At 46.8% G+C, this 20,074-nt stretch overlaps 1 protein-coding gene across 2 annotated transcripts in view; it reads left to right on the top strand.

Moving 5' to 3' along the window:
- Positions 1-2,383: 2,383 nt before the first annotated feature.
- Ildr1 (immunoglobulin like domain containing receptor 1) overlaps positions 2,384-20,074 on the top strand; it is a 37,150-nt gene continuing 19,459 nt past the window's right edge. For both annotated transcript variants that reach the window (XM_041673331.1, XM_041673330.1), the window contains exons 1-3: positions 2,384-2,519; positions 15,527-15,697; positions 16,762-16,911. In XM_041673331.1, the coding sequence (XP_041529265.1) occupies positions 2,465-2,519; positions 15,527-15,697; positions 16,762-16,911 (376 nt within the window). In that variant the 5' untranslated portion in view covers positions 2,384-2,464. The remainder of the gene's footprint in view (positions 2,520-15,526; positions 15,698-16,761; positions 16,912-20,074) is intronic.

The following is a 20,074-nucleotide window of genomic DNA, read 5'->3' as shown; positions in this document are numbered from 1 at the left end:
TTGATTAACTACTTTTTATTCCCTTCCTTTGGCTCCAAGCATCTGGAATGTGATTTTACTCACCTGATTCTATTTTAAAATGTGGATTGGGTAATTTTCATTCTTGATAAATAAACTAAAAAATAATTGCTGCATTGTTTTCCATATGGAGGTACATGCACAGTGTTCAGGAAGCACACGGTATTCAGAATGATGTATGGACAAAGTTTCAAAGAAAGATGATTCTGAACGATGAGATCATGACTCAGAACTTGGTAGTTAGACCACGGCCCACTCATTATGTATCTACTAAAATCCTATGGAACAACCGTGGAGAAATGATTGCTTATATGAAAACTAAAACGATCTGCCTACCAAGGTGGGGGCAGAGGGGTTTGGGAGGTAAGTGAGAATGGATGAGAGCTCATGTCCTTTAGAATAGGGTTGCAAATTCTCTGAGGACAATGCCAAATCCCAAACCACACAAATCCCTCTGTGCCACAGACATCTGGCATGACCAGTGGTCATATGGAGGATCTCTGGAGGGGATGGAGCCTTCGCCTTACACAACTGCCTCCACCTGCTGCCATGATGCTCTCCACCCTGAAAGATTTTAAAGATCCTACACATGCTTCACCATCTGCCTTTGGCCTCATACTTCCTGAATCTACTTCCTATTTTTTGGAAGAGAAGAGGCTATGAGAAAAAAAAACATTTAAAGTAAAGAGGCCCACCGAGGGGACCAGAGGGCTAACGCAGGGGTGTGTGTGAGAGAGAGAGTGTGTGTGTGTGTTGTTCTGACCTAAAATTAGATCCAGGGCAAGCATGCTTCTTTGGGTGAGGATGAGATGAAGGACCCTAGTAGCACCAATGAAAAGAATGCCCTTGAAAACGAAGCAGGACAGGAGCGGTGCTTATGAGAAGTGACTACATCCAGTTCAGTGACAGGGTGGGAGCCGCCTGAACTTTTAATGACACTTCATAATCTATCCTAGAAGGTAGGAAAACAAAACCAATGAAAATCCCTGGCAAGAGAAGGTGTGTAAAATGCTTTGCTATCAGAAGGAGAGAGAGCACAAGCAAGGAACTCAGGACCGCAAGGGGTGCACCCACACACTGAGACAATGGGGATGTTCTATCGGGAACTCACCAAGGCCAGCTGGCCTGGGTCTGAAAAAGCATGGGATAAAACCGGACTCGCTGAACATAGTGGACAATGAGGACTACTGAGAACTCAAGAACAATCGCAGTGGGTTTTTGATCCTACTGCACGTACTGGCTTTCTGGGAGCCTAGGCAGTTTGGATGCTCACCTTACTAGACCTGGATGGAGGTGGGTGGTCCTTGGACTTCCCACTGGGCAGGGAACCCTGATTGCTCTTTGGGCTGACGAGGGAGGGGGACTTGATTGGGGAAGGGGGAGGGAAATGGGAGGCAGTGGCGGGGAGGAGGCAGAAATCTTAAATAAATAATAAATAAATAAATAAATAAATAAATGCCTTGCTATCTATTTACATTGCCCGGATCATATGTGACTCTCTGCGTTAACATCTTGGTTGGTTCCAGAAAGCCAGTGTGCCCTCCTCTCCTTTGCCTTAGTAGCACCACATTCCCACGTCCCCACTCACTTCTACTTGTCATCACAAGGTCAAAGGTCTAAACTGTGGTCTTGGGTTGACTGAGATCTGTGTGTAGTTGCTGAGCTACGAGGAAATGTGGGTGGGGAACCTTTGAAGAAACTATTAACTATTAACTGCATCTATATCACACGAGAGGGATTTTTATTTTTCCATTATACTTTTCCTGTTTTCCTATGAGCACCAATTAATTTTACAAGTGTGAAAAAATAAATTTATGGCCTCTGGTTTATGCTCTATGTTTTAGAATTGTTAGTTTGCAAAAACAAAACAAAACAAAACAAAACAAAACAAAAACCTGAGCAGACATTATGTGTAAACATCAGAAATTTCTCTCTCTCTCTCTCTCTCTCTCTCTCTCTCCCTCCCTCCCTCCCTCCCTCCCTCCCTCCCTCTGTGTGTGTGTTGGGGGGTACACCAGGGGAAATACTCGGTAAGAAGTTATATCCACATAGTTCTAGAACTAGAGAGGAAGACTTGCAAACGGTGAGAGTGACTTCGAACTTTGGGAAGCAGGTGACAAGTTTCTGTGCGCAGGCAGGCCGAGTGGCTAGAGGCTCCGTTTCCTGCCGAGGTGGATCACCTGGCAGGTAGCCTGCGACAGGTAGGGCGGAGGCTTGCGGTCCCCAAGCCTGGGCGGAGCAGGAAATCGCGACCGCCCAGGGCTGGGGCGGAGCCCCGAGAGCCTCAGGTGCCGGTGGGCTGGGCGGTACCTGTGGGGACCCTGGGGTCCTGCTGCGCTGCCAGACCCGTGGGCTCTTTGGAGATGCGCGTCCCGGGCCGGTGGCTGAAGAAGAAAGACGCGGCTCCCCGAGACCCTTGAGCCTCATCGGCTAGAGAGGGACCAGCATGGGCCGCGGGCTGCACGCACCTTGCCTGCTCCTCTTCACCTGGCTCCCAGCAGGTGAGCCCCGGAAAAAAAAAAATGGGTCCTTTTCTGGGCCGCGCGAGGCAGGAAGCCATTATTGCCTGGCTAGCAGAGCTGGTCACCCACAGGGCGGTGGAGTCCTGGGGCCGCAGCTCCGGTAGCGCTTGGCATGGGCACCAGGAGGTGCAGGACCCGGATCGAGTATCTGCCCGGGGGAACCTGTTGTTTTTTTTCCTTTAGTAGCCCAGGGCCGTCCGAAACAGATGTAACAGAAAAGAAACCTCCGTCTTTGGATTTCTCCTCCTACAGGTGTTAGACGCTTGAGGCTAAAACTGAATCATTGAAGCGAAATCCTCATTCTTGAACTTCCTAACACCACATTCCCCCCATCCCCTCCCATTCCCAACCTCACACTGAACCTTGACCGCCGCCTCAGTGTCCTACTTACTTTAAGGGTGTAGATATGGGACAACCATATTGGCCTAGAGTGTATTTATTTATTTATTTATTTATTTATTTATCTATCTATTCTGGTCAAGTTAGATTGCTTCGTTAGTGTGTGAAGGGGTGTTGGGCGTAATTTCGAGTTTCTTTTACAGACACCCCCCCCACACACACTACTATCGCCTGTCATTGTTCTACTTTTTGTGTCCACCTTTCCCCTTACTCTCCCCTCCCTTTAGGTGCCCAGTCACCTGCTGTCCCAGCATCACCCTTTTGACTTCCACACTAAACCCCTCACTTGGGATTCGTGTGTTTTAAGGTATCTCTTGGAAACAGGACAGCGGTCCTGTGAGTGATGCAACATTGGAAAACAGGGTTAAGGGAAGGCTCTCTCGGCCCTATTCACATTAGCACGCAGCTGTGACTCTGTAAACAAGAATTTTAATTTCCTTCGGACGTCCCACCCAGTTTTAAATCGACTTACTTTATCCCCTTGGGGAATAGCTGTCCCTTTCCCCGGGCTGTTTGTGGAAGGCCGGCTCACAGTTTAATCACAGACCAATTGGAAGCTTGTATAACTTTTGAACGATCAGATGTATTATGGAGGCAGAGGCCGAGTTTCCTTTCTATGAGCTAATTAGAGAGTTGTTCAGATGTAACCAAATCTCACTCAAACTAGAGTCCACGAGAACTTAAGCCTAATGCCGAGAATAAAAGGAGGGAGGGTGGCAAAGGGCAGGGAACGGAGGGAAAAAATAGCCACATTCTGGAGGCACGCTGGCTTGCAACATCTTCTGCCAGGTGTAGATGTATTTGTCTGACACCAACAAGATGCCAGTGTTCACAGTGCACAAGAATCATATGAAACCTCACCTGAATTTGGGTGCACCAAACATCACCAGAACAGTTAACCAGCTTAGACCCTCAATGCAGATTTGTAAGATTTGTAAGAATCCTGGAGTCATCTACAGTCTTTTTTCCCATGTGTCCATTTTTCTTCTCCAAGCCTGTGGTAGTTAGAGACAAAATTCTTCTTTGAGCTGCCTTAGGAAAATAGAGGTCTGCTTCTCTCAGCCCCTGAGCATCCTGTTTCCCAGACAGGGACTTTTGACCTAGCAGTCTTCTGGACGGAATAGGAACACTTGTTGATGAAGAATCCATCAGCGTATACACCCCGGTCCTTAACTGCTTAAACCGCCAGCATGCTGTTGTTTTAAACTGTTCATTGAAAAAAAAATTAATGCAGACAATAGACATTTTCAAATATGGTCACTATATCCAAATGAATCTGAGAGTACATAGTTTGCTAACTGTATACAGCTTCAGAAAGTATGGCCCCAGCTCTCTGAGTCAGCCCCACGATGTTTGTCGCTAGGATCCTGAGACAGGACAATATTACAGGGTGTGGCGCTTGCCTTGGCCTTCCTTAAGTAGAAGTTGGCCTGTGTTTTTACGAGAGTATGGAAAGTGAAGTCTTCAGTGATTGTCAGGACTCACTTTCATTTCATACAAGAGAAACAGAGACCTCAGCACTCTGAGGGGAAATGGCTCCTGTGACAGATACCTGCTCCTGCAAATGCCATGGGCAATACCGCAACCGCTGTCTCCCGTGGGTTTGTAGAGGTGACATCTGCTGGGTTTGGATGGCTGGTGTTTGCGTGACTGAAGTGTTTAAGGCCTGCAGTAAACAGGGATAATAATGTACATTTCATAAGGCTTTTTTGTATAATCAAAATGAAGGTTTTGAAGTACTTTATATACTGCTTGTACAAAATGAAGAAGGGCTTACTAAATACTGGCCATGGTGATAATGCTAGCTGTGATTTGGACCCACGCGGAACTGTTTAAAGCGAAGCTTAAAGACACTGACTCCTCCTTCCCCTCTGCCTGAGAAACTGAAGGTTATTGTAACAAAATAACTGAGGTAATCGACTTGAAAAGAGGCTCATCTTGCCCACAGTCTTGGAGTTTTCGGTCCATGGTTGGTTGGCCTTGGTGATTTGGGCCTGTGCATTAAAGTGGAAGCATGTGTTGGAAGAAGCTGCCTGCCTCCAGGTGGCTGGGATTAGAGGCAGAGAAACTGCATAGGGCCAGGGACCCAGTTTTCCCCCCTCCAGGGCACTTTTCCAATAACCTTCTTGTAGGCCCTGCCTATTAAAGGTTCTGCCACCTCCGAATGGTGCCAAACTGGAATCAGGTCTTTTACCCCTGGGCCTTTGGGTGACACTCTTAGCCCCAACTAGAGCAGAGACTAACTATGAAATTAGAATCCAGGCTCCACCTCTTCATAACTTTGGGTGAATTACTTCAGTTATTTTTGTCTAGAAAACGGGCGAATTAAATCCTTCCCACTACTGCTGCCCACACACGCAGCCAGGGCATCTCTTCTGGGTGCTTTACATTCAAGCACAGTGGCCCTAGTGTGGTATTCACTTCCCCAAGTCTTTACCTTTTTCCGTATTTTTAAACCAAACATCATAAAGTGTCTCTTCAGATGCAGTATTTCACAAAACAATGCTTATCAAAAGTCCTCCCACAACTTGCAGTTTCAGGACGTACATATGTTACACAGGCAGCAGCAGCACAGCAATGTGTGCGCACATGCAAAGTTCATAACGTAGGGACCCAAAGTTTGCAAAATCTGTTGCTGCATCAGATCAAATGATAATTAGCAAGAAGTGTTATTGCTATCAAAACTCAGGCAGGACAATCCCCACATTCACACTAGGAATAGGAAACTCTGTTAAGTCTCTTTTCTGAAGACCATTCCAAATGGCGGTGCGTCTGTTGGAAAACCCTGTACTTGAGTGTGCTCCTTTGTGGTCTGTCAACTTGTTCCATTTTGGCTGTTTAAGAGAGCCAGCCCAACTGCCTGGTTAGCATCTGACTTTCCACAGATGAGAAGGGTAGGCCAGTGATAGAATTGTGAAGTCCCAGAGGAAGGCGCTGAGGTCAGGGAGTCTTGAGAAGTTCCCATCGCCGTGCTCTGAGTCTGGTAAAGATCATTTGCCAGCTGTGGGTTGCTTTGCTATTCTTTAAAGTCTTTCGTGTGTGTGTGTGTGTGTGTGTGTGTGTAGGTAGACATTTTTATCATATAAATAATATCTGAATTCTTGTTCCTTGTTGCAAAATATTAAGTAAGGCTAAAATAAGCACTTTAGCATCTGATATTATTGGCTCCTAGCTTTGCTTGCTTTTGCCCCCTTTCAGAGTTTATTTCTGGAGTGAAAGTAACTTCCTTCCGATTCTAAAGGGGGAGTGTCCTTTGTGCTTTTGTAAAAGTTGTTTCGAGATAGGGTCTCTCTAAGCAGCCCTGACTGTCCTGAAACGCCACACAAACTAGTCTGCCCTCCGGCTCACAGAGCTTCACCTGCCTCTGCCTCCAGAGCACCGGGATTAAAGGCCTGCGCCATCACTTGGCCCCGTCTGTAGAGGACTCGTATTACTTTACAGAAACCACCAGCTATCCAGCCATATTCTTACACTCTGGAAAATCCGACAACTGACGCATAAGGGACACAATCCTTAGACAAAGCAGCAGTGATTTCCCCTTGGTGCTGGAGGTGGAGAGCGGGACATACTTAGAGCTAGTGAGATCTTATAAACTCTCCAATATGGTGGATAGTGACGTGGGGCCTCTCGGGGTGAGATGGTTGTGTGTGGAGGTTAACTGCCTGCTTGGAACCTCCTGGTCCCCTTGAGGGGTCCTGAAACTCCTTCCAGAATTCCCATGCCCTGTTGTACACAAGGAGAAACCATTTCACCCCAGTCTAACCTCACTCCTCCCTGCCCCGCACCCCCACCCCCACCCCTCCTTAGCACAGACTAGACGGCAGACATGGGAACTGGCAGGACTGCTTCTTCCCGTCCATGCGGTGAAGCAGGTTGGTTTGGTTTAGCTGATTCCTGAAACACAGAACTGAGCACGTGACTTGCCCTCAGTGTCCGAATAGATGCCAATCAAACATCTAGCCCCAAACGCCATGCGATGGAGTGAAATGTTTGGCAATTGGTGTCCCTTCTACCTGAATTCATTTTGGCAGCATACTCTGTTTTGTTTATGAAGTCCTTGGGAGAAATGAAATTGTGCCTTTTCAGAATTAGGAAGATTCTCGCCTCTCTAGTTACTTATGGATTTTTTTTTTTCAGTTTTCAAATGTTGGTGGGTAAGACAGGGTCGAAGGATGGTAGTTTTGCTATTTTGTTCATTTCCCATTTTTAATCACCAGGTTCTGTTGCTTAGTTTCAGGCTTGTTTTTAATTCTAGGTGCCAGTACTCACACTAAGCCACTGTCAGCATCATCTCCTTGCCTCTTGGCCTGCTATCTCCTTACCATCAGCCACGCTGCTCTCCCAGAATGACAGGCTAGCCTGCCCACATTAATCCTCTTCACCTTCACTGTAACTCCACTCAAGACCCTCTAATGTCAGGGCTCACCAATCGGCAGCCTTGTCTCTCCGCTGATAAGGGTATGGCCTAGCATACTCTGTTACAGCCATTCTTTTCTTTTGTATCAACTCTGACTTTATCTTATGAACTTTGTAGAAGTAAAAATTTAATCCTAAACTTAAAATTTATTCTGAGTAATTTACCCTATATTGAGTTAGTTTTTTTTTTTTTTTCCAGCACACACATAGCACATCATTTTATACAGAGTTCCTGTGCTGGCAAACAAAAGCAGCCATGGGCCTGGCCCCCAAGATTCTCATGCTCTGAGGAGAATACACACGGCCGCAGAGACAGAATTGTAACTAAGGCTGTAAAGCCGGTTAAGGCACCAGGAGAGCACGTAGCGGTTGGATTCTTTCCAACCAGGAGGCCCTCTCTAAAGACATGGGTGAGCTGAGGAATGATTCTCTGAAACCAAGGGAATGGCATGTGCCAGATCACCAGATAGGAGCTGCGGGGCTATGAGGCAGGGAAAAAAAAAGTCAGTGAGGCTGAGTGGAGAGAGCTCCAGGTGTGGGGAGGATGAAGAAACGGGGAGGGTCTGATACTAATGCTTTGTGGGTTACGGTGGGAAGGTGTGTGTGCGTGCGTGCGTGCGTGTGCGTGTGTGCGTGCGTGCATGTGTGTGTGTGTGTGCGTGCTTGTGTGAAGAGCAATGGAAAACTGTTGGAGGAACATAAGGAGTTTGAGTTGGGGGATGAACAGCACCGTGGAATCCATATACTTGGGAACCACAGAGGTTTACTGTAACAACCAAGCTAAGGCAGGCTGGAGGTGGCCACCGTTTGTACCAAGAGGGTTGTGAAGAAGAAAGGAAATCCCACGGGTATTTGAGAGCTAAGTAAACCCAATGTGGCAAGGTTGTATTGAATAACAAGGTTGAAAGAGACATTAAGGGTGGCTCCTGAGTTTTGGTCTTGCTCATTGGCTAAAACGGGAACATGAAAGAGGCCTAAGGTTGTACGGAAGGATGTTGATTTAGGAGTTGGGCTTGATTTAAAACTTGAAACACCAAAGAAGAGCCGAGCTGCTAGGAGCCTTTGGATACATGAATCTGCCAGTCCCTAGGTATGCAGTGGTAGGGGATGGCCTCAAAACTCTCTGGTGGATTCTGAGAACCTTGCCAGACTTGTTCACGGCAGGTTATTTTATCTGTGTGTTTTATTGTTTATTATTGAGTCCCCCCAAGAGGATGAATTCCAAGAGCACAGACCTTGTCTTCTGGAACAGTGTCTGGCTCAGAGTATGCATAACATAAACGCATGTGAGCATTCTGGTGGGGCCCACATTTGCATATGCTCTGAGATTAGCATGTGGGGTCATGAATCACCAACCTGGGCAGATGACTTTGGGAAACCCCTGTTTGTGCCTCAAACAGGTCTTGTCCTTTCCCACTAGTAACCAAAGGAATGTGAAGTTCATGTTACCTGAGTGAGAACCTTTTCAAAAATGTTTTTTTCCACCTGGTAGTTTTTCATCAGTTTTTTTTTTTTTAAACATTTTGAGTTTCCTCTTTTGGAGAGATTGTGGTAAAGCATAGTAATGTCATTTACTGTTTATGGGACTATAACTTTAATTTCTGAAATAGTTATTAAAATATAAGAGGCTCATTCCCATTGGCAGCGCTAACACTGTGGAATAAAAATGTGCAGGTTAGGTAATCATTACAATATCCATTTCAGCAATTCATCATCATTGTCTCTAACAGTGAAAAATCAAAAGCGACCCAAACTCCCAAATCAACATTTTATTATATAAAAATTTGTAATCAATTATACTTCACAGAGTATTATTCACTGCTGTCACTGGGAACAAATAGATCTGTATGTACTTATATAGAATGTGTCAGTCATCTGAAGCTAAAACAAAGTTGCTAATCAATGTACATATACTTCATCTAAGAAAGTAAGGGAAGGATATGGAAGGATGAACACCAGACTCTCCACAGTGACAACTCCCTGGAGTGACATTAAAGGCCAGCAGCCGAGAGGAACATTTTTGCTTTTACTCATTGTATTGTCTGGAGCTCCTTGTTTATTTTATATTAATAAACAAAAAAGGAAAAAAGTTTCTATGCACAATGAATAAATTTATAAACATCTTTTAAAATTCTAAAACTTTTTTTCTTTAAAGTTTTACTTTTATTTGTGTGTCTGTATGTATATGCTCCTGTGTGTCTGGGTACCAGTAGGGGCCAGAAGAGGGTATCCAACCCCCCGGATCTAGAGGTACAAGTGTCATGAGTTACCCAAAGTGCATGCTGGGAACTAAACTCTGAGCCTCTGGACAAGCTCTTCCCCCACTGAGCCACCTCTCTAGCCTGAGAGTATTACTTAAATGATTAAATTTCAACCATTTTTGAAAACTTATCTGGAAAATGGGGTGGAGTAATAAGAACAGTGCAGAGTTTGGAATTTTAGGGGGTTTCATTGCTCAGCGATTAAGAGCACTGCCTACTCTTCCAAAAATGTCCTGTGTTCAATTCCCAGCAACCACATGGTGGCTCACAACCATCTGTAATGAGATCTGGCGCCCTCTTGAGGAAGAGACCTGGTCAGTCGTTCTTGTAAAGTTAGATCATGAAACCCGGATATGGAGAAGTTCAACAGAACCACCTTATACAGGCTGCCCATGTATGCTTCAGCATTACCAGGGCATAAATTTCATTTTCATTCATTTTAAATGTACCGCTGTGGTTTACTAGCAGTATGCCAGTTTAGGCCATTCCTTGGAGGATTGTCTCAACTGATAAACTTGAAAATCATTAAATAAAATAAAAGTATCTATTTGTCTTTTTTTTCCTTCGAAGGTAGAATGAGATAATGTGTGATTAAACACCGTGTTTGACAAAACAGGGGATTCTCTGTCTCCTAGGGGGTCCTCATTGAGGCCTGTGCTTAGCTCCCCTCCCCCAGCCCAGCTTGCCATGCATGGGCATAATTCCGCCCCCTCCCACTTTTTGCTCATCCACAGTTCTCTCCCAGTGTCCTCTGTTCCTTCTTGTACATCGCTCATTGCTGGCCCCTTTCCTTTAATTTCTCTCATATTTGTTCTGTTATCTAAGGGAATGTAGCTAGTGCTGATGGTAAATAGACTTGAGGCATAGCTTGTTTTGATATGATTGAACCTGTGTGCTTTTTGTTAACCCGCAGAGTCGAGCTGAAGTGTCTGGGTATTTGCAAACCCTCAACAGGCCAAACTCCCATCACCAGGGCACCAGGCCCCTTACTCCTCAGCTGGCCTCTGTGTCTCTGTCTACCACCATGTGTGGGTCACCTTTGCTTTGCTGTAGCAAGAGAAACTCAGCTTGGGAAGGGAAAAGATTTGTCTTGATTCACAATCTTGGAGGTTTCAGTTGATGGTTGCTTTGGGGGCTGTGTTGAGTCTGTGGTGGAGCCGAATAACTGACCTCATGGCAACCAGGTGATTCAGAAGAGAGGAAGGCCAGCTTCCCAGTGCTGGTCCTCTTTGATAACATGGTACCGTAGTAGAAAACCTTGCTTAAGTCCCATTCTCAGAGGTTTCACCATCTTGGGACCCAGCCTTTAGCACATGGGCCCTTTGGGACATCCCAAGTAAAAACTATAGCTTAGGTCCTCTGCGCAGAACTGTATATGTGACAGAAGGGGAAATACCATCTAGTTATCTCCCACACCAAAAAGTAGTCTTGATTCAAAGAAAAAGCTGTCACCTACATCTCTATCCTGTAAGGATAGCATCGTCTATAAACTGTAACCTCTTTTCCCATCCTACACTACACTAAAGTAAGAAATGTGCTAGGTTCTGCGTGCACTTGGGAATCCATGGCATTTGGCTGGTGAGAGACTGCACCTTCATTGGTCTGCTTTCCTTCTACTTTACCATAGGATGCCAGTCCCCTCTTGGCACAGCAAAATGGTCTCGGAAAGTACCTGGTGGCGGGAAATGAAGAATCCCCTTCTCCTTCCCTCCTTCCCATGCGTTCTCGTAGCTCGTCTGAAGTTTCCACTCTGCCCTTAAATGACAGGTCTCTCTGCTCCCTTCCTCTTTCACAGAAGAGGCAAACTCTGAATGGGTTTGGGAGCTAGAAAACACACAGTCCCCTAACTACTTTTACAAAGCGGAGGCTATCGTGATAGCTTACATTTGAACAATTTCAATTCTTTCGAGATTATTTTTTGCCATTCTGACCTTAGTTGATCTTACCCTCTGAATTTAGATGAAATATATGCAAAGGACACAGCTAATGGACAAGATTTGTTGAATGTCTACTATGTACCAGGCTCTTTACATATTGGGGATATTCATTATTCTCCCTATTATGAGACAGATATTCCCATTGTCTGATTTCCCATAGCTTGGAAATCACTCAACAGGTCTTTAGGATGGGAAGAGGGTGTTAGGTTTAGAATGTAGGCCACCAGACCCTAGACTTTAAAGTTTTCAAGAGAAAATAATAGAGACAGCTTGGGCATTAGGTAACAGTCAGACTGGGCATAGGAAGGGTCCCAAGATTAAAGGGAAGTCAAGAATTTGAAAACTTTTAGTGCTGAGTTTGAAAGAACAGACAGGTGCCCAGGTCATTCATAATCAAGGCATTTCTCATTTGAATGAACTTTTCTGCCCAGATTCTTCTGGCATTCAGGTCTCTTCCTAAAAATTCTATGGACTAAGTACCATGAATGTCCAGTGTGGTTTGTTGTACAGAGTAAAGGTTAGAAGCTAAAGAAAAAAAAAAGTGGGACAATTTTGCATTTGAGATGGGCTAATTGCTACTTCCTTTCTCTCTCTCCCAATCTGAAAAGTCCTGCTGCTTCTGAGAGTCCGGTATCCGACGTCCACTTGTTTAGGGAGCATTGTAGTTTTGAGTTTGATTGCATTGCTGACATTTAATAAATTAGATTTGTACTGCAAGGTTCATGGGTCTTGGTTTACACCGCTGAACTTTGGTCCATGTGAAGGAGTAGAGCTTATTCCTATTATGGAGTGGGGTGTTAGGAGCATCACTTGGTGCATAGTAGAATCTGAAGACCAGCAGCAAGCAGACAGAGGTCCAAAAGTGCTCGGGTACCTCCTCTCTCTGCACCTTACCACCAACCCTGGGTATGTTTGGCAGAGCAGAGGTGATGGCGTGTGAGCCATAAAGAGTGCTATGGGGTCGGTAGACCTCAGGAGGAAGCTCAGATGAGAACTCAGAACCTCCAGAGAGTTGAAGATTCACATGAGGGATGAAATGACAGAGAGGCTGAGTCCCCAGGAAGCAAAGCCGGTACTGACGTTGGTAAAGGTGACTTGGTCACTTTAGCTATTGCTTATTCATAATAGCGGCATTCATGTAAGAGGGCTAGGTATGCATTTGGTAATCAAGGCCATCACCCCAGATCCCATTCTCTCACCTCTGAGGGATGAGAGTCGGCAGACTTCAAAGTCACAGAGCACCAAATTCCCTTTCCTGACCCTCAACAATCACATTCTCCTCTTTCAAGTGCTCCATCTTTGCACAAAAGCTGACTGGAATTTGAGTAAGCTATCCAGACCAAATTACTTTTCAGCCAAATAGAGAACACATGAGTTAGGGATTGCGGTGCCTCTTCTAACTAAAGGAGAACTCGGAGGAACAGCAAGAACACAGCAGAGGGAGAGAATCGTGATTCTGAGCCCCTTAGGGTGACTGCGGGCCAGTCACATGTCCACGTCCATGTAAAGCCATGCAGCGCGTCTCCTCCCAGGATCCCATTTATTGTTGAAAAGAAAATATCCAAAGGTGCCATGTGAAGCAAAGGTTTTGTTTAGAACAAAATGGTTTTTCTATATATCCCAGCCAGTGTGTGTGGTGGTTGGTATTCTGGGGTGTCTTTGAAGGTGCTGCCAGCAGGGTTTAAGAGGAGAAAAGACCCACCCTGATTGTGGGTGGTGCCTTTATGTGGGCTGCTGTTCCAGACAGAATACAAAGGTGAAAGCTAGGGAACACCAGCATTTACCTTTCTCTGCTTCCTGGTCTCACAGACATGTGAGGAGCACCACCTAGTGCTCCCAACCCCAGGAGCACTGTCCCCTGCCACGAGAGGACTGTGCCCGCAAGCTGCGAGCTGAAATAAAGCCTTTCTTAAGGTGCATTTGTGGGGCACTTGGTCTCAGCAGTGAGAAAACACACATCGATGAACAGAAGAAGCCGGTGTTGGCGAGGGCGCTCACTGTCAACCTCTTCTCTCGTAGCTGTGTCCAAGCTGTGATAGGGAAAGCTGCAAAGACATTTTGGGGCTGTTCAGGGAGGGAAAGGCAAGACATAGAAATAAAAACTCATTACTTCTGTCCTTTCTGTGACTAAATACCTAGTAAGATATTTAGGGGGAAAATGGCTCACAGTTTAAGAACGACAGAGTGCGTCAGGATGGGGATACATGGAGAGGTATGGGAGGCAACTGGCCACATTTTGTTCCCAGCCCAGAGTGGAGAGTAGGTAGGCGGTAAGGCTGGCCTATACACCTTTAAGGCCCTCCTACTCGTAACCCACTTCCTCTAGCAAAGCTCCACCTAAGGGTTTCAGAGTCTTCCAGAACAGGACCATTCCCTGCAGACCAAGTGACAAACTCAGCCATGAGTACCATTGCTGGCCCCCTGCCTCCCCTCAAGAAGAGCTCCTTGTGATGCAATCTAGACCCAATCCGAGCATCCCAAGATGCTGCCTACGGATAGTTCTCTGACCATGCCACCATTTCGTCAGGTGCTTCTGTGTTGCCTAGCTCCTCATCGAAACATGGGGAGCTTGAAGTAGGCCTGATGGTTTCAGAGCTCTAAGAGGAATTTTACAAAAGAAAAAAAGGGGGAGCTCCTAATTCCATCAAGGCGCTCTTGATATTTTCTGTGACACTTGCTAGTTCATTTTCTCTGTGCTGATGCTGCTCGCGGGTGCAGCTCAATGTCCACTGCTTGCTATGTCCTCAGTCATCTATCCAACCGCGGTCATGTGACAGGCATGGTAGCCAGGGATTGTATTTGAAGAGTAGGGGGCAAATCCAGGCGTCTTCTCAGAGCCTCTATATCCAAGCAGGGAGGTGCTCTCTGCCCACAGGGCAGGGCGCTTTGAGGAAGGCAGGAGAGACCTTCTCTCAGCCCTGCTGCCTCTAAGACTCCCAAGGAGCTACAGAATGGACAGAGTAGGCAACCAAGGAAAACAGTGGAGTGGGGGCAGTCCAGCCTGAGAGTGAGTCCAGTGGAGTGGGGGCAGTCCCGCCTGAGAGTGAGTCCAGTGGAGTGGGGGCAGTCCAGCCTGAGAGTGAGTGAGTCCAGTGGAGTGGGGGCAGTCCCGCCTGAGAGTGAGTCCAGTGGAGTGGGGGCAGTCCCGCCTGAGAGTGAGTCCAGTGGAGTGGGGGCAGTCCAGCCTGAGAGTGCCGCAGCTGTGAAGATCTGGAGGTGGGAGTAATTCCAGTCCTGAGGAATTAAGTTCAGCGTGGCTGAGGCCTGTGTGAACTGGGACATGAAGTGAGAGGCAGCTGGGAAAGGCAGGTTGACCAACTCACCTTTGCGGCCAGAGGATGGAGTTGGAAATGAGAAACCATTTTTTTCTCTCTTTTCTGCCTTCCTTTCTTTCTTCCTTCCTTCCCTTTTCCTTCATTCCTTTCTTCCTTTCCTCCCTCCCCCCTCCCCTCCTTTCTTCCTTTTCTAAGACAGGGTCTCACTCTTGAGACCAGGCTGGCCTCAGCCTCGAAGATCCACCTGCCTCTGCATCGTGAGTGCTGGGATTTAAAGGCTGTGCTCCCTGAGCCTGGCCACTTTTAGAAGAGAAGGAAGGAAGGAACAGGGGGAAACTGGTTGTAGCAGGGTCACTGCCCTATAACTGCAGCCTTATTTTAATACAGTTCTTTTATTGTTGTGGGTGTGGGGTGGTTATTGCTGGATGGATGTTGGTGTGTCAATAGACTGAATTTTGGGAGTTTTTGTCAGTCTTTTCCCCTTTGCTTCCTCTGGGATGAAGGTGGCAGGTGGAGAGTTCGGGGGGGGGGGGGCTTTCCTTCTGTTTACTGCTCAGCAGGAGCCTGTGTATTTGAGCTGCCAGGCAGAGGTGGGCAGGAGGGCAGGGGCTGTGCTTCTTTTGTTCATTTGCATGGCTTTTATTACTCAGGAACAGAAGTAGGTCACCTTTAGCATTGTCTCCGACTCTTGCCTTCAGGGTGCCTGTCCTTGCTGGTCACAGTTCAGCACACAGAACGCTATGTCACCCTGTTTGCCTCCATCACCCTCAAATGTGACTACACCACCTCTGCTCAGCTGCAGGACGTGGTAGTGACATGGCGCTTCAAGTCCTTCTGCAAGGACCCCATCTTCGACTACTTCTCCGCCTGTGAGTACCCCGATTCTTGTTCTGTCCGAGGTTCCTAGGCATCTGTAAGCTATCATCAGGGTTTAGAAATAGATCACAAATTGTCAGCATGAGAAGAAGCTACTACGACCTCATCCATTTCTCAGATAAACTGAACCCAAGTTCCACAAGAGGTTGTCCCAGGGCAAATGTTAGTTTGTTTGTCCGATGTTGTTCTAAAAACATTTTAAACAGCTCAGACACAAAAGATCTAGCATGTCCTTCCTTCTGAGCACTCATTCAAACCAGTCCTGAGTCCTGTGGCAGGCAGCTCAAGCCAGTGGCCATGGTTTGGAAGATCCCTGCCCACTGCCTCGGGTTGAGTAAGGTAAAGCTCCCTGCCTTCACACAGCCTATTCACCTCAGGCATATCTGATCACTGCGATATGCTGCGCCTTCAAGTCAGCCAAGTCCTGCTTCTCAATGACAACCCGTCCATTCTTGTAACCTGTTGTGCCAGGAGCTCCTTCCCAGGGCCCATTTCTAACTTCCCTGGAGCACCAGAGGAACCTGGAGTCCCACAGGCAGCCTGAGCTGATTAGAGCCTTAGGAAGTTTGAGAGCACCAGGAGAGACCCTGTGTGGGGCGGGGGAAGGAAGTGGAAATAAACAAAGGGAGGAAGGCATGGTTGCATGCTTCCTGTAGTTCTGGGGCTAAGACCTTACAGGAGGGCTGGACCGAGCCTCCAAAGCTCTCCAAGTCTCCCCATTTAGTCCGCATTGTCATCTTGTGGGTTCTTCTTAAACACTTGAGTTAAGTGACAAGAGAGACTAGGGTGGTAAGCAATGGTCCCCTGGAAGATTTAGCAGCTTTTGAGTTCTCTGCTGTGAAGGTTGGTGATTGAACCCCCACTGGAACAGAAACCGGGGGCAGGAGGGGGCACGTTGTAAATGAACCAAGGGAAGTTGGTAAGGAGACAGGGCATGCAGACAGGCTTTGGAAATGATGGCTTTCAAGGCTCTTTGGAGGCTTGTTGATGGGACTGGAGTTCCTGTGAGTCTACTCCAGACCTGCAGAATCTGAAGGACTTGGTCCTCTCTTCTCAGCATACCAGGCTGCTTTATCTCTGGGCCAGGACCCTTCCAATGACTGTAGCGACAATCAGAGGGAAGTTCGCATCGTGGCCCAGCGGCGGGGGCAGAGTGAGCCGGTGCTGGGGGTGGATTACCGGCAGCGCAAGATCACCATCCAGAACCGTGAGTGGGGAGTATGGGGGAGGTAGCAGGGGAACTAGCCCTTGAGGAGGCAGAGCTGGGCTTGGCAGGCTGAGTCAGCACGGGATTCCCCAAGATCTTCTGGGGCCTGATGACTGACTTGGTCACTGGGCTGTTTGAAGCAAGTGCCAGATTCTTAGAATGTGTTCCACCATCTGAAGCTGCTTCCCTGGAACTTGGCCTGTGGACCAGAGGATGTTCCTCAGCCTTGGTTAAATAAAGGTCAGGGTGTCATTGATTCGTTTCCTGAGACTCAGGCTAAGATTCACATCCGCTTCTTTGATGTTTTTTCCAAATCGCTATCTGGACTCACTCACACACCAAGTCCCTGAGGTCGCCTTGGCCACTCTTGATGCCTGTACCAAAAACATGAGCTTGAGGGCAAGTGGATCCTTTGAGACCGCTGCGGTCCCTGGATAGAGGAAGCAGCAGGGGCTTGGACACAAGCCTGGATAAGAGTCCCAGTGGTTCCCCTCACAAGCCTAGCTACAGGCAGCGGGTTGGCCATTTTCTCTGCCTCTTCCTTCTCATCGGAGAGAGAGCCACACTGCAGTAAATATCACATGCATTGTCTGGGAGCTGGGTCTAAAGCAGGCTCCTTCTTTGCACCCGGTACAGGAAGCAGCCCCCACATCCCTGGGGCCACAACCACACTCAGGCCTGGTGACTGCTCTGCTCTTGGAAATGAAATTGAGCAAGCCCCTTCACGTTTTGGTTTGTTTTTGACTCGGTTTCTATTAAGGGGGACTGACTGTAGAGTCTGTGTCACAGAGGATCGTGACATGGTGTCTGAAATCCACCTATTCAACAGTTCCTAAGGGATGGACCAACGTCATCTAGTCGGGATGCTTTTATGCAGCGGAGAATTGGCTAGGGCCCCATGTTCCTAGCCTATCATCTTGGATTACTGTGTAGTTAAAATGACAGAACTCAGAGACTGTTTCAGTGAGCTTTACATGCTGTGTTTTAAAAAAAAGATTGGGGGATGGAGCGAGAACTCAGCAGTTAAGAACACTAGCTGTTCTTTCAGAGGACCCAGGTTCGATTCCTAGCACTTACATACTTGCTCACAACTGTCTGTAACTCTACTTCCGGGGGATCTGATACCTTCTTCTGGCTTACTGGGCACCAGGCATGTATGTGGTGCACAGACATATGTAGCAAAACACACCTATATGCATAAAATATATATTAATACACATAAAAATAAATAAGCAAGCAAACTTTTAAAAATTTGAAAGGAAAAAGTATTTGTGGGGCCGGAGAGTTCAGTGTTTAACAGAACTCGTTGCTCTTCCAGAGAACCCAAATTCGGTTCCCAGTACTCGCTTCAAGCAGCTCGCGGCCACCTTCCGCTCCAGTCTCACGGGGTCCAATGCATTCATCAGGCCTCTTCAGCACTGCACCGACATGCACCAGACACGCGTGAGCACACACACACAGTCAAATAAAAATAATATAAGTAAATCTTTTTTTTAAAATTGCTGGCCATAAGGAATTTCTCCACATAACCACATAAAATCAAACAGTGAGAGAATTGGTGACTATTTTATGACCATTTAAAGGGCCAGTGTAACCTTGCTTCTAAGTCTGTAATCCTTAAATATGCAGGATCTTTTTCACACGTGTCCTCTGATTTCCCCAAGGTAGCCTGTGACTCTTAGCCTAGGAACCACCTGCATTTGCCTTAGTCTCCATGTGTGTCCTTAGAGACTTGGCTCGCTCTACTTTCTCAGAATTGGCTCTGCTCTGACTCCTGGTCTCACATACTTAATTAGCCGGTTTCCTTTAGCGTTTCTGAAGGATGAGAAGTCCCCGTGGAGAGTCTGGAGGCTGACTCTGCTCTTCTGTGTGTGTCTAGTTCTGAGTAGTCCTTCTCACTACCTCTCCTCCTGACCACTTTTGGCTCATACGCCATCTTGTTCTCACTCCTAAGGGAAAGCAGTATTTCCCCAGGGTTTATTTCTACCTCCAGGCTCATCCTGACTTCTCAGAATCCTTGTTTTCTGACACTTTCTCGTCTGAGTTCCCATCAATCAATCGAGAGGACCCTGCCAATCAAGGTCATGACTTGGGTCACATATTAACATCTTTGCCAAATAAGGTCACGGTTCGTGTAACATATTGACATGTCTGAATAGCCTCTCCGTGCTGGCAATCCTCAGAAACACTTTAGGAAAGTCGGGTCAGATGAGAACTTTCATCATTCCTCCCGGTCTGGGGGTGGAGGGGAAGAGGTAGGTTTAGAAAATCATGAGGGAAAAAAGCTTCACAAGGATTGACGTAAAAGAGAAGGAAACAGAAGTCAGGGCTCGCTCCGGTCTTGCATGACCTCACGTTTTTGTTTCAGTTCCTCAGGAGGTATTTCTTGACAAACAGACAATGAAGAATTGCAGATTTGATCATTGCCTGTGCAAGCCGGTAATGCTGAGGGCTGATCTCTGCAGTTTCTGAGATAAGCCGGCAGACCATCACTTTGGGGTGCTGCTTTGGGGCTCTGATTGACTTTTAAACTGGCCAGGACAGAGGGGCTGGCCCCTCTTGAATGTTCCTACAGGTTGTAACTTAATAATTTGAGCCACAGGGTTTCAGTGAACATTGGTCATATTTGCTTAATTTTTAAGTGTATGTTAACCATTGGTTGCTCTTAGGTCACGGTGGGGCATCAGGTACTCAAAGAAACACAGATTCTTTTTTGGGGTACTACTCTGAAAATGCTGGGCATATTTTCTGTGCTCATTCAAGGTCATTGCACAAGCTGTTCCTTTAAGCACCTACTTGTTCCTCTTGGACTGGGGAAGGGTCTAGGCTGTGAAGTTTTACAGCCATTTTGGAGAAAATATCAGGGCTCAGTGTTTCAAAGCTCCAATCCAAGGCAGAGTTGTGGCATGAACCTATGCCAAGCACTGTCTCTGTGTGTTTGCCACTCCCTTAACCCTCTCTACCTTCAGTTCCTTTATCTGAAATATAGCTAAGTAATCATACCCACTTCTCAGCTGGTGTTACATTTGATTGCAAATAAGTAGAAACCAGAGATATTAGTACTGTAAGCAAAAGGAAGCTTGTTTTGATCTCATGTATAAAATCAGAAACACAGAGCCCAGACCTAGGGTGGTGGCTGCATTCCATTAAATTTGGGGTGGGG

Source organism: Microtus oregoni, unplaced genomic scaffold, assembly GCF_018167655.1.
Source record: "Microtus oregoni isolate MIOR12 unplaced genomic scaffold, Mior012 000023F_ref0000262, whole genome shotgun sequence".
NCBI lineage: Eukaryota > Metazoa > Chordata > Mammalia > Rodentia > Cricetidae > Microtus > Microtus oregoni.
Note: the sequence above shows the minus strand (reverse complement) of the source record. Positions and strands in the feature narration are given on the sequence as shown.